Here is a 22,593-nt window from a genome sequence, read left to right on the forward strand (position 1 = left end):
GATAGATAGAGTGAGTAAGTGGGTCATGATTTGGGGTATCTTGTACAAAAGGAAGCAAACATAGCAGTTATTATCCCACTAAACAGTACAGAAGAGAATAACCTGCAATAGAGTATTGCTAGTGTATGTAATATCAATTTCTCCACTCAGCGTCTGCTGCGCAAACACTTTATAAGAAACAAGAAACAGAAAGTTGATGTGGGAATAAAGGTAAATTTAAGCCTATAATGGTGAAGGCATAAACTTCACTAAGCATACAAATTAGAGGTTTTCATATGTGGGAAACTGTCCACAAAATTGTACCTTGAAAACACCATAATATCAGGATTCTCAATTTTGAACACACAGCAGTTTCTCCGTGAGTTTTAGCTTTATTGCAAGCCTTGTATTGTATTTTCAGGAAGCAAAATGACATACTATGCATCCTTTATTTTTAAAAACCTGCTTACATTTGCTATTAATAACACTAAGAGGAGTTACTCAGGCTTAATAAAGCAATTTCTAATATTTTAGAATATATGTCTCATGAGCAATCTACTCTATGTTTTCTTTATAGTTTTAGCATTTCAAATATTACTTCTAGATGAACATTTCTAGAAATATATTTTAGGTCTGAGATTAAGAGCCAGAAAGGCCAAACTAAATGTACTGTGCCTTTTTGACTAAATAACTGAGTTTCATAGTTAATTACAAGTGTATAATTAATTCCATGTAATGACAATGCTGAACCAGTGCAATAGATACTGACTGAAAATTTTGTTCTTAGGAGGTCATCCTCTAAATTTGTCTCTTTTACAATAGTCAGAAGTACAAAGTTATGCAATTCACAGTAATTACAAGAAACTAGAAAACATTTCAGAATAATGTACCCCAATGATTGAAAATTTACCATGTATTCAAACAGTTTTAGCTGTAGATTTGACAAGCTTAATGCCCATTATTAAAACAGGTAACTGTGGTGTTGGAACTCAATGGAATAAAATTAATTATGTAATTAATTTTGTTTCTGCTCTATGACAAATTACATTAGGTTGTTCCTTTAGTAATTTTTTTAAAATTAACATAAAGACAATGAATCATAATATAGAAGTATACTGAGGAAAAAGTCTAAGAGGAAGGGTTTTACTCAGTAACGAATAGCTACATAAACAGTTTTCCAATTATCAGGAAACTAGGGAATTTAGGAATGGATAAAACCCTTTGTAATTATTCACCAAGTTTTGAATTACTCTTTTCAATTACACTATTTCTCTGAACTGAAGCTGAATATGCTTTTGCAACTGTTACCGTGACCCAGGAAGATCTTGTGCCAAGAGAAGATGTACAGAGAACTTCCTTCCCTTTCTGTCCTCCCTGCAATATGCTCAGTGAAAGGCTGAGTGCAGATTTCCACTTCTTGCTCTTGCTGAAGGCTTTGTGCATTTGGATATCATATAGATGTTGATAGGCATTATATTTCTGAACAGGATTCTTTTGTAATTAACAGAATGTTTGGTTATTATTAATTACGAATTGAAAAATCAGAAAATAATGGAATGGTTTGGGCTGGAAAGGGTCTTAAAGGTCATCCAGTTCCAATCCCCTGCCACAGACAAGGGCACTTTCCACTAGACCAGGTTGCTTAACGTCCCCTCCAACTTGGCCTTGAACCCCATAGGGATGGGGTATCCACAACTTCTCTGGGCAACTTTTTCTAGTGCCCTAACAATCTGATAAAAATGAAAAGAAACTTGAGGAATTAAAGTACAAAAAATCATCTGCATACAATAAACTATCAATGACAATTGTTTGGAAGTCCAAAACAGAACAAATACTGTATCTCCTTATTGATAGAGTTAAGAATTTGGTTGTTTGCACCTACTTATAAAGGGAGCACCTAAAAGTAAGGCCTCATAACCTCATAACTTGACAAAGACTTAGGGTATAAGCAAGTAATGATGGTAAAAGCTTGTTTCACGCCCTTCACAACTAAACTGTGCTATTTTCCCCTTTGGAAAGAAATTAAAAGTAGTTTTAAACACGAAAGTTTTTATTTTTTATGCATTTGTAAAAGAAGTGAGAACTAACAATTTTTATTAAAGAATTTAAGAATTCATTTTAGTTCATGGAGAAGTTTCAGGGGAAACATGAAAGCCTAGCCTTTTAACTGGATTGCAAGATTTTCCGCTGTTACTTACACAGGAATTACATATTTTTTTCCAAGTTTCAGCTTTGAAAATGGTCTCTGATGCCTAGGTTAAGATATTCAATTCACCTAACCCACTGCTTAAGCTGAGAGAAAAAGGCACCTCCATCCAAGCTATCTTAAGAGGGAATGTTTCTTCAGATGGTATACCTTATTTTCTTTGATGAAAGTGGCTGCATCATAGCTCAACTGAACTACAGATTTTTAGGAGACTACAGTCAGGTGAGGTTAGTCTTATCCTAAAACCATCTTAAATAGGGAAAACAGGGTTTGTATTATGTAATTTCAATCACCTACAAGCAGGGTATCTAAGTCAAGATGGCTTTTTAGGTCATCTTTTTAGTCAATGAAGAAATACTGATACCTTCAGAGAGCCAAGAAGTAAGACCAACTCTAGCTTACACCATCTCTAGAGCAGAGACAAAAACATTGAATTCAACATTAAGACAGGAAAATCAGGAGATGTAGTTAGAAGAGCATTTAAGGAGTTCCAAGTTTTATGCCCTTTCTTGTCGAGATTGATGCATTTCTTTTCAAGGAAATTTTATTCCATTTTTTTAAGAAAGCACCTGTCTTAATGTACTTTCCAAAAGATGAAAACAAGCTTAAAGATCCCAAACAATTTTGAAGCATGGTGTCGTGGGTTTGCCGACCAGCCACCCCCTGGGGCTGAAAATAGTTTTTCCAGGTGGATTTCTGGAGCAAAGCCAACCGAAAATTTTAGTAACGCCTCTGACAATTACATATTTAAGAAAACGGAAGAGAAGGGTTGTGGGGCAGAAGAAAAATAGGAGAGCCAGTGTAGAAGCTGGCCCTGTTGGGCCTGAGCGTCTGCCCCCCAACCATGGGCCAAGTGTGGCCTGGGCAAGGGGTACCAGGCCCACTTCTCTCCTGTAACAGAGTAGAGAAAAAAACTGCTGCAGAAGGAATTTCAGGCAGAGAGATAGTGCAGCCTTCAAGGTCAAAGCTGACAGCTGGAGGAGAGAGAAGAGAAGCCCGAAAGGAGGGGGCTCCTTTTCTCCCTCCTCTCTCTCTCCCTTCAGCAGGGAAGAGACTGAAAACTAAAAAACCCCTGCCACCTGTGGCAGACTGTTGGGAGCAGAGACCCCCCCTCTGCAGCTCATGAAGGAGCCCACGTCAGAGCCAAGGAGCGCATGAAGAAGATGTGACTCCGTAGGAGGCCTAAGATGAAAAGAGTCCTGCTGGAGACCTGTAGCCTGTGGAGGGAGAGACCTATGCTGGAACAAGGTGGCTCGGGTAGGATCTTGTGATCCCAGTGAGGGATCCATGCTGGTGCAGCTGAATTTGTGACCCTGAGGGACAGAAGAGAATGGAAGAACTGTTGCCTGAAGGTGGACTCACGCTAGAGAGGTCCATCAAGGACTGTCTCTCACGAGGAGGGACCCCACAAGAAACAGGGTTGGACTCAAAAGCCATTATCCCTTGTATCTGTGGGAAGACATGGTAAGGCAAGTGTACCCTTGCAGTCCATGGAAGACCCCACAGGTCTTGGGTAACCCCCCAGCCTCTGGTCTTAGCCCAGGAGGGGATAAGACCAACCCTGAGGTTGACATAGAAGAGAGAGAGAGAGAGAGAGAGAGAAAGATAGCTCCAGCTGCGACAATTCGGAGCTGTCATCCTAAAGATCATAAAAGAAAAACTTTCAAATGCTGCAAAATTATTTAAAAGACCTGTAGCTCGGGAAATGGAAAAGAGACTGCTTCTCCTCCTGAACTGATACAAGGCGGAGGGGTATTTCTGTAAATTCTTAGCACTTTTGCCTGGTTAGAATTGTTGTATATATAGTTTAGTTTTTATCTTTCTAGTAATAAATCTTAATACTATTCTCCCCACATTAGATCTCTTTTGTCTGCATAAATCTTCTCTCAACTTATAGGAGTTGTGTGGGGGGTGAGAGAAAATTGGCCCAGAGCAAACCCACAACACATGGAGTTCTATAATTAAATGGAAATAGTGCATTTTTCCATGCTCAGCAATTCTGTTATATCTTTCAATTACTATTTTCCATTAAAAATGGTACAACTGCAGACTGGAATACTACAATTGTATTGGAGAGGGTAAAGTCATGTTGAAAATCCAGAAGACATTGGAGATTATTCATACATTATATATTGAAGAAGTGTTTTTCCTTTATATAGGAAATCGAACACTGCAAATCACAGCCAAGAATTTATAACATTGGTCTATTGAAGGAATTTATTCAGAATCATTCCATAGTGATTCAAATAGTATGCAGTATCTTCTAAGAATGCAGTATCTTCTAAGAATGCAGTATCTTCTAAGAATGCAGTATAAAGAATTTCTCTTTGTTCTCTTAAGAGCACAAACTTTCCAGAACAGGGAGGACAAATTCACTTCTTGCCAATAATAAATCACAGTGTTTTTTTCTTTTTGCTATTACCTACTTTAACTAGATTGTGCTTGTACTTTGATTATTTGTTATATCTTGAAAGAACTTAAGATGATGGAAATATTTATCCAGAATTCCTTCTACTAGTTCCCCTATAAACATGATAATCTATAGCTGAAAAAGAAATTATTAAACACATTACATGATAAAAAATAAGTTCTATAAAATAGTTTCTTTTTTCTGTGATACATACCAATTTTCATTCATGTTTCCCCATTAATGTATAAGAGTTCGATTTTGGACCAACAGCTTTCTATTATCTGCATAGTTTTGGTAAAAAAAGATAAATGACCTATTATACTACAAGTGAATAATTTGCTTCTTTTGTTAAACGGATACAATTATTATTCTACCTTTCATAAGCAATAGTAACTCCTACAGCCTTCTATTTTAAGTCATGGTACGTATTTGTCTAAACAAGAAAAATGAAATTATCTTCCTTTCCAATTTATTATTACACATCTTTCTATCAAAGCCCAATTTAAAACAAGATTATGTAGAATAAATATAGCCTCTCACTGCTTTTCTCATTTTGTCTATTGCTGTTCTAGATTTCAACTGACAGGAGCATTGAGATGGCTGGGAAGCAAGGTAAATGGAGAAGGAACTATGAATATATTATCATTATCTTTATTTAGCTGCACGATCAAACCGCATAGACAGTAATTTTGTAATTTTGGTAGGCTGAGACCTCACTTGTAGTACAATATTCATTGAACCTGAAATATATAATGTGAAGTAACCTCGAGATGCACAAGCTTCTGTGGGCGACAAAATATCAAATTCATGTAAGGAGGCTTCACATTTAAATTATGCAAAAAACCAAGATATTTTGAACATACATTAGGGCAGGATATGGTCCTTTGAATGTTATTCTCAATGCTCGTACCAGCAGCAACCGTCATCTGAAAAAGGGGGCAACAGAGATTCTGCTGAATGGAACAGAATTTTGTACAGTGCTACAGTATTTTTATATTACACCATACCAACAGATGAATGCTATCACTCAAACAAGCTGATCTAAGAGAACACTAATGCGGCTCAACTGGAATTCACATAAAGAAATTGAAAGTATTGTTACATCTCCTGGTTCATGAGGTAATGAGAACAACCAAATAGTAACTCACTTTTGTGTTCTGCACTGCATTGACAGAAGTGGAGTCTGAAGTACTGTCAAACAGTCAGAAAGGTATGGAGAAATAATCACAGCTCCATGGCTGACTTTAATCTGATGTCTATACATAAAGAAAGACAATTACCTGTTTGTGAGGTTTAACGAAAGTAGGAAAACGTCTTATGGAAAGACATCAAAGGAAATTAACTTATTATGCACAATTTGCCTATTAAATTGATGATTTTATCATGCTGTCTCACACTTCTTAGTTGCACCAAAAAATCATAAGAGGGGAAAAATAGTAGGAAAGAAGCTATATTCATTTAAAAATCTAGAAGTCCCTTCAGCTATCTGAAGAATTTATTTTAGCACTGAATGCTATTTTTCCTCTTTTTTCATGACTTGTTTATTTTTGCAGAGTCCAGCATATAAGATTCTTCTTTAGAAAGACCTTGTCTGTAGGTAATCTGAACAGATGATATTTCTTCAGATTTCAACATTTACTTCAGAAGAAACTAACAGCAGCAATTTTCAAAAAGTTCCAGATGCAAAATCCAACAGTTCTAGACTAAATCTTTAAACAACTTATTTCTGTTGTTGAGACCATATGTAACAATACATACAATGTTCATGCTAATTATAGTTGAGCTTCATCATTTCTCAAAGCAAATACTGACCTAAGTTTTATTTCTGTGACTTTTAACCAATTCAGTAGAGTAAACCTGGTATTTACACCAGACAAAAATACGGTATATTTTTGCTCAAGTATTTTTAATAGTACAACATAACATACGGAAAATAAAACATATTACAAGATGTGTTTTATAATGAATTTGCTGTTTTAATTTGTGAGGAAGTTAAGCCTGACTATATTACGGCTTACTTTCTCAGATAACAAAAATTTACACATTAGTAATATATTTAACAAAAGTCACAGGCATGGATCCATGTCTATGCATCTACAAGCCACATATTTCCCATGATCTTCACATTGTGATTTATAACAGTTTTTAAATATTTGAAAGTTTTAAACTCTCAATGTTTTAGAGAAGAACGATGCAATCAGTCACATAAAAAGAGTAAATTTTGAATTTTAAGTAAAATTCTCTATGTATGCTGACAAGTTCTTAACTTGCTTCTGTCAGATTTCCCTTGTTTAGCTTTACACTCTTAAATATTTTAAAATATTTTTATAATGATTTTTTTTATTGTTGGGGGTGGTGGTTCTTGGGTTTTTGGTTGGTTGGTTTTGGTTTTTTGGTGTTTTTTTTGTTATGTTTTTTCTCCTTAAAGGAGATTTCATTTCACTTCACCTTGAAAAAAACATTTCCATGCAAGGCAACTTCATAGTCAGTTCATGTATCATGTTTAGATGTATCTCTAATACCAACATTGCTCCAGAATTTTGTAAGGAAAATACAGCCTGTATGTCAGCATGGCACTGTTTTTAAATAAACAATACTTCAGCACAAGAAACACACACATTATAAACTTTATGCATTCAATCTCATGCATCTTTATTTAATAGCGGTTTAATGCTTCTTAAATTTCATCTCAGTGTTTATATAAATACACAAAACTAATAAAAAAGTGTTGAGACAAATGCATCTGGATTAATGTGTAAATAATCACAAATTTTTGCACATTTTAATTTTTGTATGTCTCATAGATTATGTTTTTTGATAATTTTGCACTTATGTGTAAAACCGTAGATCTACTGTATACTTTTGACTGCTGCATCTGAGCTCTATTAATTGATTAATCTTTGCTGTCTGTCACTGTTAACAGCAATATTCTCTGAACAACTTTAGCCTAATTTTTCAAATTTTCTTGTAAACAATTTTCCCCCTCTTTCCTCTTGTAAAATTGTGATTAGAGACTTAGTGACAAAAGGTATAAAATTAATTTTATTGAATTCCATTATACTGAATTCTAATTAATTCAGTTCTCTTCAGGCCTACCATGGGATCTGTACATATTTGGAAATGAGAGATCCCTAATATTTCAATGCTGTAAGGCTATTTCCTTATAGCTATGATAATTTCCTATCCAACTGGACTTCTAATACCTGAAGTGTCAAGTGTAAGAGAAGACAAAAGAAAAATATTCAATAAAAAGTTAAATATTTGTGCATTACTTTTAAAATTGTTTGTCTTCAAACTATGTATGTTGAGGCAAATACATTGTATTGTCATGAAGATTTACTTGCAATCATTTGAGATAAAAAATCTATGAAAGTTATGCAGTGTAAGTACTGCAGCAATTCCCATCTCACACACATTGATAAAATATTTATTCCACTCAGGAATATACCTAATAATATATCATCAACTTAGTACTTTGTACCTTAGTAACTCTAATCTATTAGACCTAATATTAATGAAGCTTTTTATTACAGTTTGGACTTTCTCCTTCATAAAATGTGTGTGCATTAAAATTTATCAGAGGAGAAAACAGGGTTAACAGGGAGAGAAAATTCTGAAAATGAATCTCTAGAACATGCATATGTTCTTGCTTGGGATGAGAGCTTCAGCTATTATTTCCCATGAACCACATACAGGAGGGGCAGATCCTCAAGGTGAATCCTAATGATAGACTCAAAAATGTCTACAGTCTCCTTCTTGTCTCTTTGGGTTTCTACATAGAAAAGCCTTGTGTGAGACTGTGATACATCTGAAAGCATTTCCAGAAATTGCATCACTTACAAAATTCCCTCTAGATGCATGAGTAGCCAAACTAAACTCCTAGAGTTCCCAAGACTGCATCAGAGAATAATCACAAATAATGGCCCACATATGCACCAAACTGGCCTGCGTTTCAAAACTAGATGGAAATAGTGACAAAGAGTATATGAGACTATAATTTCAAGTTTCTGTGGAAGCACTACAAGTTTTAGCTAAATCTGTAAATTAACCGATGAGAAATAGGTGAAAATTCATGAAGTCCAACACTGATATTCCTGAGCTTACAACATGTAGCAACTGCAATTTTAACCGACTAGTTACACTGGGCTTTCAAGTGATCTTGCTGTCCAGGTCATGTGAAACAAGCCATATTTTCCTAAATACCAACATCATTATAATTCAAACTTTCTTAGCAAGTCAAAGCTCTGATAAAGCAGGAACTTCTGCACTCAGTTATGATGTGAGCATTACAGCTCTAATTTCATGGCCATGTAAAAAATAAGGACAGGTAATAAAAGAGAAATTCAGGTTTTATATAGAATTCTATCAAAAGCTATTAAAAAATTCAAAGATATTAACTGAATAAATTTAACTGAAGATAACTGAAGATAACTGAAAATACCTGAAGAAACCCAGAATCTTCCCCAGTTCTTTTTGACTTCTATAATTTAGGTTTCTGACAAGTGGAACCTACTTAATAGAAAATAATTATAATCCTACTCTCAGGAAAAAAAAAGAAGAGCCTCCCTCAGAGCAATATTTGCACATATATATGCACACAGACTATACATAAATTAATATATTTTATATGCTTCACGATGATAGTCTGTAGAAAAAAAAGTAAAAAGAAGTAACAGAAACCACCCTCTACAGCCATCTATATCAATAGTAGCTCTCTAGTATGTACATTGACCTGTACACACTTAACTTTGTCCATGGGATTACTCCCACCGAAGTCCAGGGACCTACTTATCACTGCAGAGTTAAACCTACATATAGGAATTGGCAAGATCTATTCTTTGAAACCAAATATGTAGAAAGACAGACCTTGCAGTTTGTATGGCAGACTCGCCACAGTACTGCTCTGTGACATAATAAGGCGAGATAAAACTTCATTAGGAGAGCATTTTAAAGAGAAAATAAGATTCATATTTATTTGTTAACTTGCATCACACTGACTGAACTTTCCAATTATTCTGTAATTAATCTCTTTCAAAATATTTAAAGATGTGAATGCAGAAAATCATCATAGTTAAAATAAAATCTTACATTTACAGAATAAAATATTTACATTATTCTCATAGGAGAAATTTATTATAACAAATAAACATTCAGAACAGTGATCACAGAAGCAGTTTGAGTTCATATAGCCATTAAAACATCTCAAGACCATGTCTTTCGGCTGTACTGAGGCACAGAAATAATTCAGGCATGTATTCCATCATTAAAAATTTAGTTAATAAAAAGAACCTAGAAAGGAAGTGTCTGAATAGTTCTTAGTCAAAAAAGGAAAATATTTCCTTGCCTAATTGTCCAAGTTTCCTCCACATAAAGTCTTTCAGACTACAAGTTATGTTTTTTTATTGCAAGCACAGAGAACAAAGAATCACAAAATCATCAAGGTTGGAAGAGACCTCAAGATCATCTAGTCCAACCATCACCCCTAAATCATATACCCAAGTGCTACATCCAGATGCCTCTTAAGCACTTCCAGAGATGGTGACTCCACTACCTCCCTGGGCAACTTATTTCAATGTCTAATCACTCTTTCAGTGAAAAAAAATCTTTTAATATCTATTCAGAACCACTCCAGGGATGGCAACTTAAGGTCATTTCCTCTCATCACTAGAAACATGGCAGAAGAGACTGACCCCCACCTGGCTACAACCTCCTTTCAGGTAGTTGTAGAGAGCAATAAAGTTCCCTTCAAGCCTCCTTTTCTCCAGGCTAAACAATCCCAGCTCCCTCATCAGACTTGTGCTCCAGACCCAGCTTTGTTGCCCTTATTGGGAAATGCTCCAGCACCTTAATGTCCTTTATGAAATTTGATATTGTGTAAAAATATGAAACTATATGAACATGTTGGAATGTTATGCTGATTAGTTTGCAAACTAGGTCTGTGGAAATCATGCTGAGTACTCTTTTTTTCTGTCTAATGAAGCATGAACAGTATGATATTTATGTTCCAGGTTCAGTTCCAAGTCATTTTATTGATGACTAGCACTGAAAAGAAGGAAGGAAGGAAGGAAGGAAGGAAGGAAGGAAGGAAGGAAGGAAGGAAGGAAGGAAGGAAGGAAGGAAGGAAGGAAGTTAAAGAGAATGAAAAAGAACAATTAAAAAAAAAAAAGGAAAATAACGAAAGACACAGTGTTTTACAGCACTTCCTGAAATCCTGCTCCTGTAATCAACGAGCTGCCAGACCTATCCCCAGCCTACAATACTAATCTCTCTTCTCATCAATGCTCAGGTTGTGGGGAAGGAAGCTATAGGAATTCACACATGTGTATATCACATGTGTAGATACTGCCCTGAAGTAAGACAAACATAGTTTAGGAAGGTGTGTTAGGACTGATGCTGAAATGGGCACATTGTCCCTGGAGATCAGACCTGCTGACAGATCCAGGTTAGATAGAGCCTGAGCACACCTGAGGATCCTACGCAGGTTTCAGAAATCTCATAAATCTCATAGTGAGAGAGAAATCTCAAAACCAGGACATGGATCAGAGTTTTGTCAAAGGCAAAACTAATTCAAAATTCTGAAAACATTCAATTAGTCATGCTTGCTCTAATTTTAAAACTTTGCATCCTATAGTCTCATTCTTACTGTATATGACTACAATCCCATGGCTAAATAATTTTCTACAGCAGCACACAGCTTTGATTGCCCCGTAAAAGTCAGGTGAAGCCTATTCAGAATCTGTTCCTGTTCTAATCCTCAGATTTCTACACTGAGAAAAAAACAGGGCAGTGAATCATAGTTTATTTTGTAGTAATGCATATTTCCCTCATTTCCCTGAAACCATGTACCAAAACGTCAAATCTCCTTCAGACAGCCAAGTTGCCCACTGATCACCTGGAAGCAGGATGAGGCAGAAGGAAACGTGCCCCTGGATGAGCGCAGAAGGCAGCACCTTCTTGCACTGCTGAGAGACATTCTGCTCTGCCTAGGCTGTAGACACAGTTATCCTGCATGAGTGTGAGCAAACAACAAGGAATAACTGGTACCACTTTTATAACTATAACCTCATTCTACAAACCCAGCAAGTATGTCTAACGTTGTTGCACATAGTTTTCTCATAGTCTGTCCTCTCAGAGAAAAACACGTACAGATACACAGATACCTGCAATCTGCAGTGTTTTGGTAGAACTGTTCTTAGTTTGGTTGTTTCTTTTGAATGTTTATCCTTCAGGAGAAGACACTGCTGAAAAAAATCAGCTTGCTCCTGGAGATACAAGTGGGACAGGCATACGATAGTGCTAATTCCTTATGGATTTAATACTATTCTGTTGGCCCAGCTTCCAAGCAATCTGTCTCACTTTACAGTATTTGCAGGTCTTGAACAGGTTAGAGGCATCAGATGCACTCCTTCTGTCTTATGGCAATTATTATTTAAAGTAATTTGTATTACAACTTGATATAATGTATATTATAACTTGATATGTTATAACTTTGCTAGGCACTGTGCAAGTATAGCTCTGAGAATACTTCTTCTATGAACAAAGGCAGAAGGGAACGTTTCATGTGTGTATAAACAACGTATCTTTGGGATACATGTACATTAGTTGAATGCACTTTGCTGGTTTTGTTTTATTGGCGTTCCTGTGTGAGTATAGAAGCCTAATTCACAGACTTCAGGAGCAGTATTTTTCTTTGCATTTAAAAAACACCCCCTATGTCCCCCAGTCTTCTGGGAGACCAAAAGACACCCAAATACCAAACAAGCATACAGCACTGCAAGAATATATTTACAATTTACACACAGTTTCAGGAACTGAGGCTGCTTATGATGCTGCCAAGTGGCATCAAAGGCAAATTAACAAGATTTTGGGCTTTTACTTGTCTGTTCATAATGCCTTGGGCAACAGCCAGATGTCAGAAATCAGTTCAGCTTCACATTAATGTAATTTGAAAAATGAGCAGTGACAGATGCAGGAAGCAAAACTACACCTTGAAATACAGCCCAAAGGTAGAGGATATCAGTGGAGAGGAGGTGGAGGCACTTACGCTGAAAATAAAGAAGAAGCTGTAAGTGAGGAAAACGCAAACCAAAAGCCTGTCTTTTACTACCCTCTGAAAGAATCAAAAAATTAGTGTATCTATGGGATTGAAAAGTAAGTATTATTTACATGAAACCTTACATATAGATTAAGCTCTTTGTACTGCACCAGGGAAGGGAAACAGTGTGTTCATCCACAGAGTCCATGGAGTCAAAAAAGAAAAAATGCAAAAAATCTACACAAGCAAAATACAAAACAAAAGTTCATCTGTTGTTAAGGAAACTTCCCTGTCTGACCATCCAGAAGCCGTTCTGTACCACATTTGCACCACCTGAGCTGGGACTGAAGCTCCTTCACAGCTAAACACCCTACACTGAAACAGTCAGACCAGGTTTCCTTACAAGCTTGACTCCAGGTTTCCCATAGTAGAGTCTCAGACATCCAGATCCTGAATTATTTAATTATTTAGAATTATTTAATCTTTGTACAATAACTAAATAACAAAATAACAGCCTGAGCTGGATGCCAAGGAGGAGGGGCCCTGAACAAAGAAAACCCTGGACTTTTATACCTCACAACATTGAAAAGCCTCTCTGTTCCTCCTGTGTCTCTGAGTGTCCAGTCCCCTGCTAGGGCCACAAGTCCCTGTGCATAAGGGAGAAGTTCACAGCCCCTTCCTGGGGCTCTGACCACCTGGACCTCTGCCTGCATCTCACACTCATTGGAGAGGGGGACTAGCCAGTCTTTCCTAGAAAGCTTTAATGAAACACATTATTAAGAAGCATATGTTCAAAAATGAAATTAAATTCTAATTGTAAACAGAAGAAACAATTTTAATTTAAATTAAACATACAACTTTGCAAGTGAAGACTAGACTGAGGATTGTGTGTCTTTGTGTATTAAACCAGCATATTTATCCACAAAAGCTTTTGAAAACTCTTTTTCAACTGTCATTTTTGACACCAGTTTATAACTCAATACCACACTGACTGAAAGCCCAAAATTAAAATGCTGCAAGAAAAATATAAGCTTGGGGAATTTTTTTTTAAGTTGTTTATTTTCCCCATATGCAATATTCACTTCAGCTACATGAAGCAAAAATCAGAGCAAATTTCCTAACTGAATGCATAGGAACATTTATGTCTTTTTAATGAAAATAAACAGAAATTGATGTTGAAAATCTGTTGAAAATAATGACAAATGTGCTTGAGCTTGGAAAAGGAGGAAACCCGAAGAAAAGGAGCAAGATGGGCATGTCCACAAGCCTAGTTTCCTTCGTTGTGCTGCTACTAGATGCTGCAGCAAGCAGTGACCAAGGAATGGTCCAGGGAAGAAAAGGTTTCCTGGTGCCTATGATCTTGTTTCTCTGCATTCCTAGCCAAGCAAAAAGATTTTCAAGTGTAACAATAATTATCATGCCTGTATAAAACTGAGATGACAGCACAGCTTAAAACACTAAATTCAAGAGCACACACTTCACTGACTACAATGAAAAGAAATACAAAAAAAGAGTAAAACATTACCCTGGCAACACTTACTCAAACAACCAAAAATTAGCATCAAAGCATCACTGGATAAATATTGGCTATATTTTTTTCTATCTCCCCCCCACAGCAACATGAAAGACTGCAGATCCAGACAAAAGCAAATCTCTTTGAGTACATCATAACTACAGGTACAGACAAATGCATATATAAAAAATACAGAATCTAGTTTGCAAAACAGAGGTGTTTTATTGATTAGTGTAAAAATCCAAACTTAAACCATGAGATCTGACAACATTAATAAATTTTTTTTAATTTTAATAAAAATTAGAATTTTTTTAATATTATCTTGAGGCTGTTTACATTCTATCATCACAGAAAAGTTGGCAACTGTATCAACCTAGTAAATTGCTATATGACTTCATCTGTATGTTACTTTTATGATCTGGAAAGCATTCATAAAACATAGCTACAAAGGGAGAAGAAAGATATGAGCTAGTAGGTCCCAGAAGAATCCACCTAAAACATACAGCCAGCCATCATGATGTAATGAAGATCTTAGGTTTGTTAATAGGGCAAGTTTTCTAACAGTTGAGAAAGGATACATCAAAGAACCCTGATTGGTTAAAGGACCAGTTTTACAGAGAGGAAATTGAGATAGTACAGATTAATAAATAGCCACTGTGATCCAGAATCCATACAAAGAAAGCGAAAATTGAATTATTTGCACATCTTACCTAATTCAAATGTAATTCAGAGTAATCAAAGTTAGATACTTGACCTTTGAGAGAGAAAAACAGGTACCTTCAAAGATGACTCTTAACATCTGAGTGACTGCCTAAAATTAGATTGTTTGAAAATAGCACTGTCATCTCTTAGCCAAAAAGCCACCAGCCTTGCTTTTGAAGGAATGACAAGTATAGACAAGACATTTTATTATTTAATTGCATTTCTCTTGACAAAACACAATACTTTGCTTTGAAAAGCCATTTCCTCACCATTGCAGCAGCAGCACTGCTCACTGGCAAGCACAGGGAAGGAAAACTTAAAGTTTCCAATAGATCTATGTCCTTTCTGTGTTGGGGACCCACCACATCCCTGTCAGAGGGAAGCAGAGATGAGTTTCCATTTCAAAATACAAATGAGCTGTTAACATTCAGAGACCAAGAGAATGTCTAGACAATCACTAAAGGAATGGTGACAGCAATATTTTCCTTTCAGTGTGTAAGGAATATGTTACAGGTTTTAACTGCAACAAACTTATTCCAGCTTGAAAATACTAAACCACCTTCTAATTCCTCTGAATATTAAATCCTTCCCTCAAGATGTTCTATATTTCAATCGCAAATGGTGCTAAAAGGCCAACTTTAATGTAACCTGCAATATCACAATTCCACATAAAACATAAAGGTAAATATGTCTCACAGGCATTAAATACTGCAGAAAACATAATTGCAAATATGCAGACGACAGTAAATCTACAAATAGAGGTATTTCCAGCTCTTAGCTTGTTGAAAGCACAAAGTAATTGAACTTCATAGAACTTGAAATGATCCAATTAACTTTTTATTTCAGTGTGTTCTAAACTAAGTTGAATCAGCTTGCATACACCATAAGTTAACAGTGTGCATAAATAGTCAGCCTTGTTAAGCTAACTCACAGAAATGTCTTCAAAGGAATATCTTAAAAGCAATGAGGACAGCATATGCACTTCATAAGGGAAGGAGGACGGGAAACAGATAATTGTCTTCCAGTTTCTGTTGGCAACAGATGCACCTTGGGGTGACCCATAACATGACATTCCCAAAAGCAGAAAGCCAGAAGTGCCAACAGGACAGTCCCATTTCAAAATTTGTATATGCAATACAAGTGTTTCCCTAGCTAGTTGCCTCCAACTGTAAGAAAGTATCTTAAAGGGTGACGGTTCTCTACAGGCCTGAAGAGCTGACTCCTGAAGTTAATCTTACTGCTATCGACATGAAGGGTGTCATTCAATGAAGTATATTTTGTAACTAAAAAATACCTTCAGTTAGTAATGACTCAACTGATTTTAAGGTCTATTTCTCTAATATAATTTTTATGTATAGGGAAAAGGTTTTTTGTAGGATCCACAGTGGATTTTTTTATCACATCCATCCATCCATCCATCCATCCATCCATCCATCCATCCATCCATCCATCCACAAGACTTCAAAGTATGATTAATTTCTGATCTTTTTTTCATTTATTTATTGTTTGCATTTTGCTTCATGACTTTAATTAGACTTTATTTAGAATGGGACACTGCAATTTTTGGAGTTAGAAACATTACTTCAAATTGTAGCCATAAGAACTTAAATAGTTGTTAAAGGAAATAAGCTCAGGAAAAACATTTTTGTTGAAAAATGTTTTATTGACTAAATTACATTTAGTCAATACTTTATATTTCAACTTAATATTGTAGTTGACTAGATCGTGTTTTAAACAGAGTAAGATTATATTTCAACAATATGAAAAAGAAAAGCTATGAAGAATTTCACCATATATGTATTAAGTAACACTCTCTCCAGACAATGGCTTGACACATGAACTTGTGTGCATCAAAGGAATACATGATTAACACTGACAGAAGACATGATTAATAATATATGAGTCAGAAGTGTAGTGGTTTTAATCATTAACATGACATCAGTTGTGGAAGATAAATAGATGTGAAAGATACATACATTATATCAATACATGCATTCCTTTGATAGTCTTAGCTATGAGTGTCATATAACCGTATTTAAAGTTACTGGCTTTTCTAGTTCTAAAGGAAGTACTGGCTTTTCTGGTTAAGAATCCCACTCTTTTTGTCAGTGTCTCTGCCTCTTTTAATGCAATTTTAACAGCTTTATTTTTTTACTCATCCAGCTGTCTCAAATGCAATTATAAGATTAATGATAATTATCTATAAGAAAAAAATCAATACATTTCGCAACCATATATGATACTGAATAATTCAGTAGTGTATAGTGAGAGAAGTAGCCCAATATTTCTACAATAAGACAGGAATTTTAAGGAAATCATAGTTATGATTTCAATTTATTTTGAAAACATACTCTGTTTCAGCTATCATCTCAGTAAAACTTAAAACATTATACTTGCAAATTTGTTTAAGACAGTTTGTGTGATTATGCAGCTTCTTCAGCTCCATAGAATCATAGAACTATGCCCATAGTTTGGGTCTGCCTTTCAAGTTTTGATAAACTTGAAATCCTGTTAGAAACAACCAAATTGTTAAAAAAAGAAAAGAAAAAAAATATGTATGTGACATTCCAGGGTGACTTATTTAGCAGTCAAGCACTAACAGTGTCTGTCTCCTGTCCTCTACTGTGATCCTGCAAGATCATCATTCCTTTACTTCTGTCTTAATCACTAAGAACATTTTCAGTACAAGATAGAGCCCTATGTCCATTCACAAAACAACTGAGGGATTCACACCATAGGGAGCACAGTCATGTCTCTACCATTTCCAAAATGCAGATAGGAACCAAAGTCTGCTGCTATTCAGGTCAATGTCCACAGGATTGAGATCACAAATACTTGTGAACTTTAATAATTCCTATTAGAATTATTCCTCTTTTACATGTGGCTATCTCCTCCAGAAGAGAAACTTTTCTTCACACTGGTTTGGACACTTCCCACAGTAATGATGTACTCGGATTTTCATCCTTGTCCTACTCAGTTGTTGCACGTGTTGCTCAGTGCAAGCAGGAGATCAGCACAGGTCGTGGAATAGCTTGGCTGCTGTACCCTCTTCCAGAAGATGGGAAATGTTCTCAAGCACAGAAGGAATCTAAAAGCTGCTTGGATGTAATGCCTGATCCTGAATTAAAGTCACAGCTACCAAGCAATAGGTAAAAAAGGGGACCATACCACACATTTTTATTTTACCTAATTTCTCTACATAAACTATCAGCTTTGTAACCAAGTATCTTACTTTTTTCTGATGAAATTCTTATTAATTGTACAATTAAAAGTTGCACTTATAACTCTGATGAGGAGCCATAAAAGTGGCCTGATTAGAACGGAAAATTACTGAGTAAAGGAAAATATTTGCTGAACTACTAAGAGGCAACATGACTACCAGCCTGGTAGCTGTTAGCCTGGGAACCAGGCCTGTGATTTAGAAGCATTCCTGAGAAGCGCAGCTGGCATCTTTGATGCACAGCTGGGTACATAGAAACCAGAGACATTCTGAGATACCATCAATAAGCACAAAACCAATGAGGTGCAACGGCAACTTATTGTCTGAAAGCATAAAAAGTAGTCTTGGAAAAGGGGAAAATATTCTGAGAAAGTACTAATCAGCAACTGCTATTGGCTACTCCAACTGTAAGAACAGAAAAATAGTTCGGGAAAAAATATTTGGGACAGCTCCTTTTGTCCTCCCACTTCTGGGGTGGTTTGGACACCCTTTTGGGATGGGTTGGTCCTCCCCTCTGGAATGGTTTGGGATTCCCCTTTCTAGAATCTGCTTAGTGCACTCAGTAGTATGTATATATATATATTTATATATACACATACTGGTAATCTGTCACAAGCATATTGTATTATTGATAAGTTTGCTTCACCAGTTCTAAGTTTGTAGCAATATATAATATTTTAGATATATACTTGATTGCTGTTATGAATATTGCTATTATTGATCATTGCTATACTATTGATTGCTGATAATTTGTAGTAGCTTGACACATATTTCTTTATTAATCATAGGTATACTTGTTAATATTTACTTTTGTGACATTCGTGGTAACCTCTATTAAAGTCAAGATTTAAAGGATAAAGCCTCATGTCCTAAAAACTCACAGTTGTGATTTCTACACACCCACAGGCCAGAAAACCCTTTAGGCTGTGACAAGCTCAGAGTGGAGTAATTTTCCTCTTCCATTTTTGTATCATGTTGTCAAACAAAGAGATCAATTATTCACTGTCACTATCAAAGTGATCTGAGATGATCAGATACTTTGGTGATAGGCTGGTATGAGACTCATAATAAATGAAACCGTCTGCTTTTCACTGTCCTGAGGAATTAAAATTAACCCTTTTCATTTTTCCAGTTTGTGTAAGACTCATCAATTTATCTTCATATTTGAACTTCCCCACTGAGTTGATGAGATACAGAAACAGTGCAACTAGTGCCTTTAATGAAAATCTGACTCTTATATAAATACCTGGTTGGGTCTGTTACTCCGGTAATTTTATGGTTGTAAGTTTCAAAGACTGAGAGTCAATTAATAGACGTGGGCTCCTCTAGAGCCATCTATTTTTAATTCCATCAGAGAGGCTTAGTGTTAAACATGTGATGGAAGAAATGTTAGTCAGAGGAAAGCAGATGGGACAGCTAATTTTTCTTTCACAGTGTTTACACAATGATGAAATTTTGTTAACTCTCACAGCAGAAAAACAAGAATACCCTGCTCACATATAGCAGTATTCATCAGCAGGCTTTTAGGGGAAATTGCTAAGTTCTGATCTGGTTTTATCACTAGATCACCTGTCAATAGAATGTACTAGTAAAGGTACGTAGCTGCAACCAGTGCCAGCAGGCCTCAAGCTTCAGGTGCTGCTCAGGTCTCCAGGCAGAATAAACTTCTTTGGTGTGTCCATCTGGAGCCTCCTGCTCCCCAAGTGTATGTGGAAGTTGCACACAGAATAAAAAATACATGTTATTACTTATTCCTTATAAGTATAGGTAAGCAAAGAATAAAAGGAAGCCCAGCCCAGACTGTACCAACCAAATACAGAAACTAGACAAAATATGCTTGCCACGAAGAACTCTGAATTTATCCTGAATTACCTAACCCCAGAATGAGAATCAGCATAGCTGTACATGGTGTACGATGCCTACAAAGAAGGATTGCTTGGTGACCTAGTAACAACCACAAAACAACCTAATTTTGTATACAAAGCAGGAATTTCTACACCTCTCTGCGCCATGCTCTGCTGAGGTGTTAGCTTCCTTGGGACTGCAGGCAGCTGTATAAAGTCCTGGGGCTCCAAAAGAGAAGAAACGGACTAACACCTTATATTAGTTGTTTCTAAGATCTCTGATGACTCAGTTGAGTCCTACCATAACCTTCAAAACTAAAAAAAGACAGAAACTTAAACACATGTAGACAGAGATTCTTAAGTAAAGCTTTTAAAAAAAGATGCCAGCATTGTGAACACAGTACACCAAGCCCTTATACTGTCAGGTTTCTAGTATTGCTTCTTAGCAATGCATATCTTATGCTATATTAGAAAACACACTATAACTTGTATTATCATTGAGGTTATTAGCATAATACTATCAACTAATCCAATGAGAAATCAAATGCAATGTTCTATGTAGGTTTATTTGTTTCGAAGTACAGGGCTTCACTTTTAACCAAGCCATTTCCATTACGATAGTATCACATATTGCAAATTAATGCTCTATGTGCACATAATGATCCAGATAAGAAATAATCCCCACAGCTGTCAGAAGCAGAATAAAAGAATCTACTGCTCTAAAGCAGTTCTGCTGAACTTTAAGTCATATGTAATATGAACACTAAACCCTTGCATGCTGTGTAGAATAAAGTCATGCCACCCACACAAGAAAGCTGCTCCAAATGTGCTAAATTCAAAATGCAGGTAAGACAATCAAGCCAACTCCTTCAAAGGGCGTGATTTGAGTACTTGAACTTAGGTAAAGAGGAAGATGCCAACTGCAACTTCTCAAACCCATGTTATCGTGGACGAAGAGTTCCCTGTAACACTTTGAAGATACAAAACACAACTTTAAGGCTTCCAAAATCATCTTTTTTGTATGTCTGGATCCATATTGAGAAACCAAAAGAACAACTCAGTCTAACAGATTTTTCTGTTGTATCAATAGAGATGCAAAACAAATGGAAAATGAATGAAGCTCACTCATTTTTCACTTTCAAGATCAGTAGAATCAAGTTCATCAGTTCTGAAGAACTGAAACAAGAAACTCTTATTATGAATGAGCTTATGAATTATAAGAGCTCCTGCCTTAGTTTTTTAACTATTTGCAATCATGCAAGAGACAGAAAAACTGCAATTTTTACTTCTTGATAAATATAATTTTAGATTACTATTATAAATGTGTTCTGAAACCTGATTTCCAGCTTTAGGGCAACATAAATTACAAGAGATGTTCTTAAAATCTTTCAAAGACTAGACATAATTTTAAGGTCATCCCAAGAATTGTAAGCAATATATATTTTTCTGTGGGGTTTATACTACCATTAATAGATCTCCAAAACTTCTAAAGCATGAGATGATGATAAAAAAAATCCTTCATGCTACATTTGGATTGATAACTTTCCAAAAACACTAGGATACTGTGCTGTACTTGGTGCATCAGCATTCTGAAACCACACTCAGGAGAATAGGCTAGTTTAAAACAACTAAATCACTTTCTTACAAGTGAAGTGAAAAAAAATATTAATTATACCTTTGTCATATCCACAAATTTGTATGTATACTGTTTTCCATGTCACTTCCTGACACTATATGAAAGAACTGGCATGGAAAGATCTACTTAAACTTTGAAAGCAAGATAGAGTGATATTTGCTGGATGGGAATGAACTGTCATATCTTCACCTGTTCATATTTTCCTATGGTTTTGAATACTTAAGTCTTTCATTATTCTTTACTTTCTGAACTACATCCTTCTGTCACTGCTGTCTAATAGAATTTTGTCTTTCCTAAATTACTTTTGAATATTGAGATTATAGAGTACAAATCATAGCTCTAGAAACAAGAGACATCCACTACTGATAAACTCAGTTATGAAAAATGCCTTAAAAACCTGGATTTTTCAATCATTTTTTGCAAGTACTATAGGCATTACATGTTTCACATAGTATTCTTTTCTGCTTTTCCACCTCTCTTCCAGCCTTCCCTTATTTTCATGTGTCAAATTGTTACACTGAACACTCTTCGTAGCCAGGACTACATTTCTACTGTGCCTGGAACAATGGGACCTCATTCTTAATTAGACTTTCTCATTGGTATCACCAATACTGAAGAGAGTATACACTACATAGAGCCCCAAACAGTGCCCTTGTTAACAACAGACGTGATTATTTCTGAAGAGAACAAATATTGTAGGTCACTATGATGAATGCATAAAAAAGTTGTTTGCAAATATTATAGTTAGTTCAAGGCCTTTATTTGAGGTATAACCTTATAATAAAACCTTAAAAATGAAAGCTGGCAGGGATGGATTAAGAAGGATCCCAGGGATTAGGGATCTGTAAAAGCATGAGGCAGAAGCAGAGCAGCAGGAGGCATTTCTCAACAGGGCTGATTACTGCTGGCCTGCCACCCATTTTAGAGAGCTTCATTTCTGTATTTCTGCAGGAGTTAAACAACTGCAAGGCTGAAGAATGAGTTTGGACATCTGCAAAAAGAGAAAGTTCTTTCTATAGGTGTTCATCTTGGAGATAAGAGTTTCTGA

The 22,593-nt window shown here is 35.9% G+C and overlaps 1 protein-coding gene across 16 annotated transcripts in view; it reads right to left on the reverse strand.

Moving 5' to 3' along the window:
* PPFIA2 (PTPRF interacting protein alpha 2) overlaps positions 1-22,593 on the reverse strand; it is a 310,694-nt gene that overhangs the window by 144,036 nt on the left and 144,065 nt on the right. For 8 of the 16 annotated variants that reach the window (XM_027902159.1, XM_027902153.1, XM_027902152.1 and 5 more), the window contains one exon: positions 5,459-5,521. The exons of the other annotated variants lie outside the window; for them this stretch is intronic. In XM_027902159.1, coding sequence (XP_027757960.1) covers positions 5,459-5,521 — 63 coding nt within the window. The remainder of the gene's footprint in view (positions 1-5,458; positions 5,522-22,593) is intronic. 16 annotated transcript variants of the gene reach the window in all.

This window comes from Empidonax traillii, unplaced genomic scaffold (genome assembly GCF_003031625.1).
Source record: "Empidonax traillii isolate 1590-97213 ecotype Southwest subspecies unplaced genomic scaffold, ASM303162v1 scaffold846:size362177, whole genome shotgun sequence".
NCBI lineage: Eukaryota > Metazoa > Chordata > Aves > Passeriformes > Tyrannidae > Empidonax > Empidonax traillii.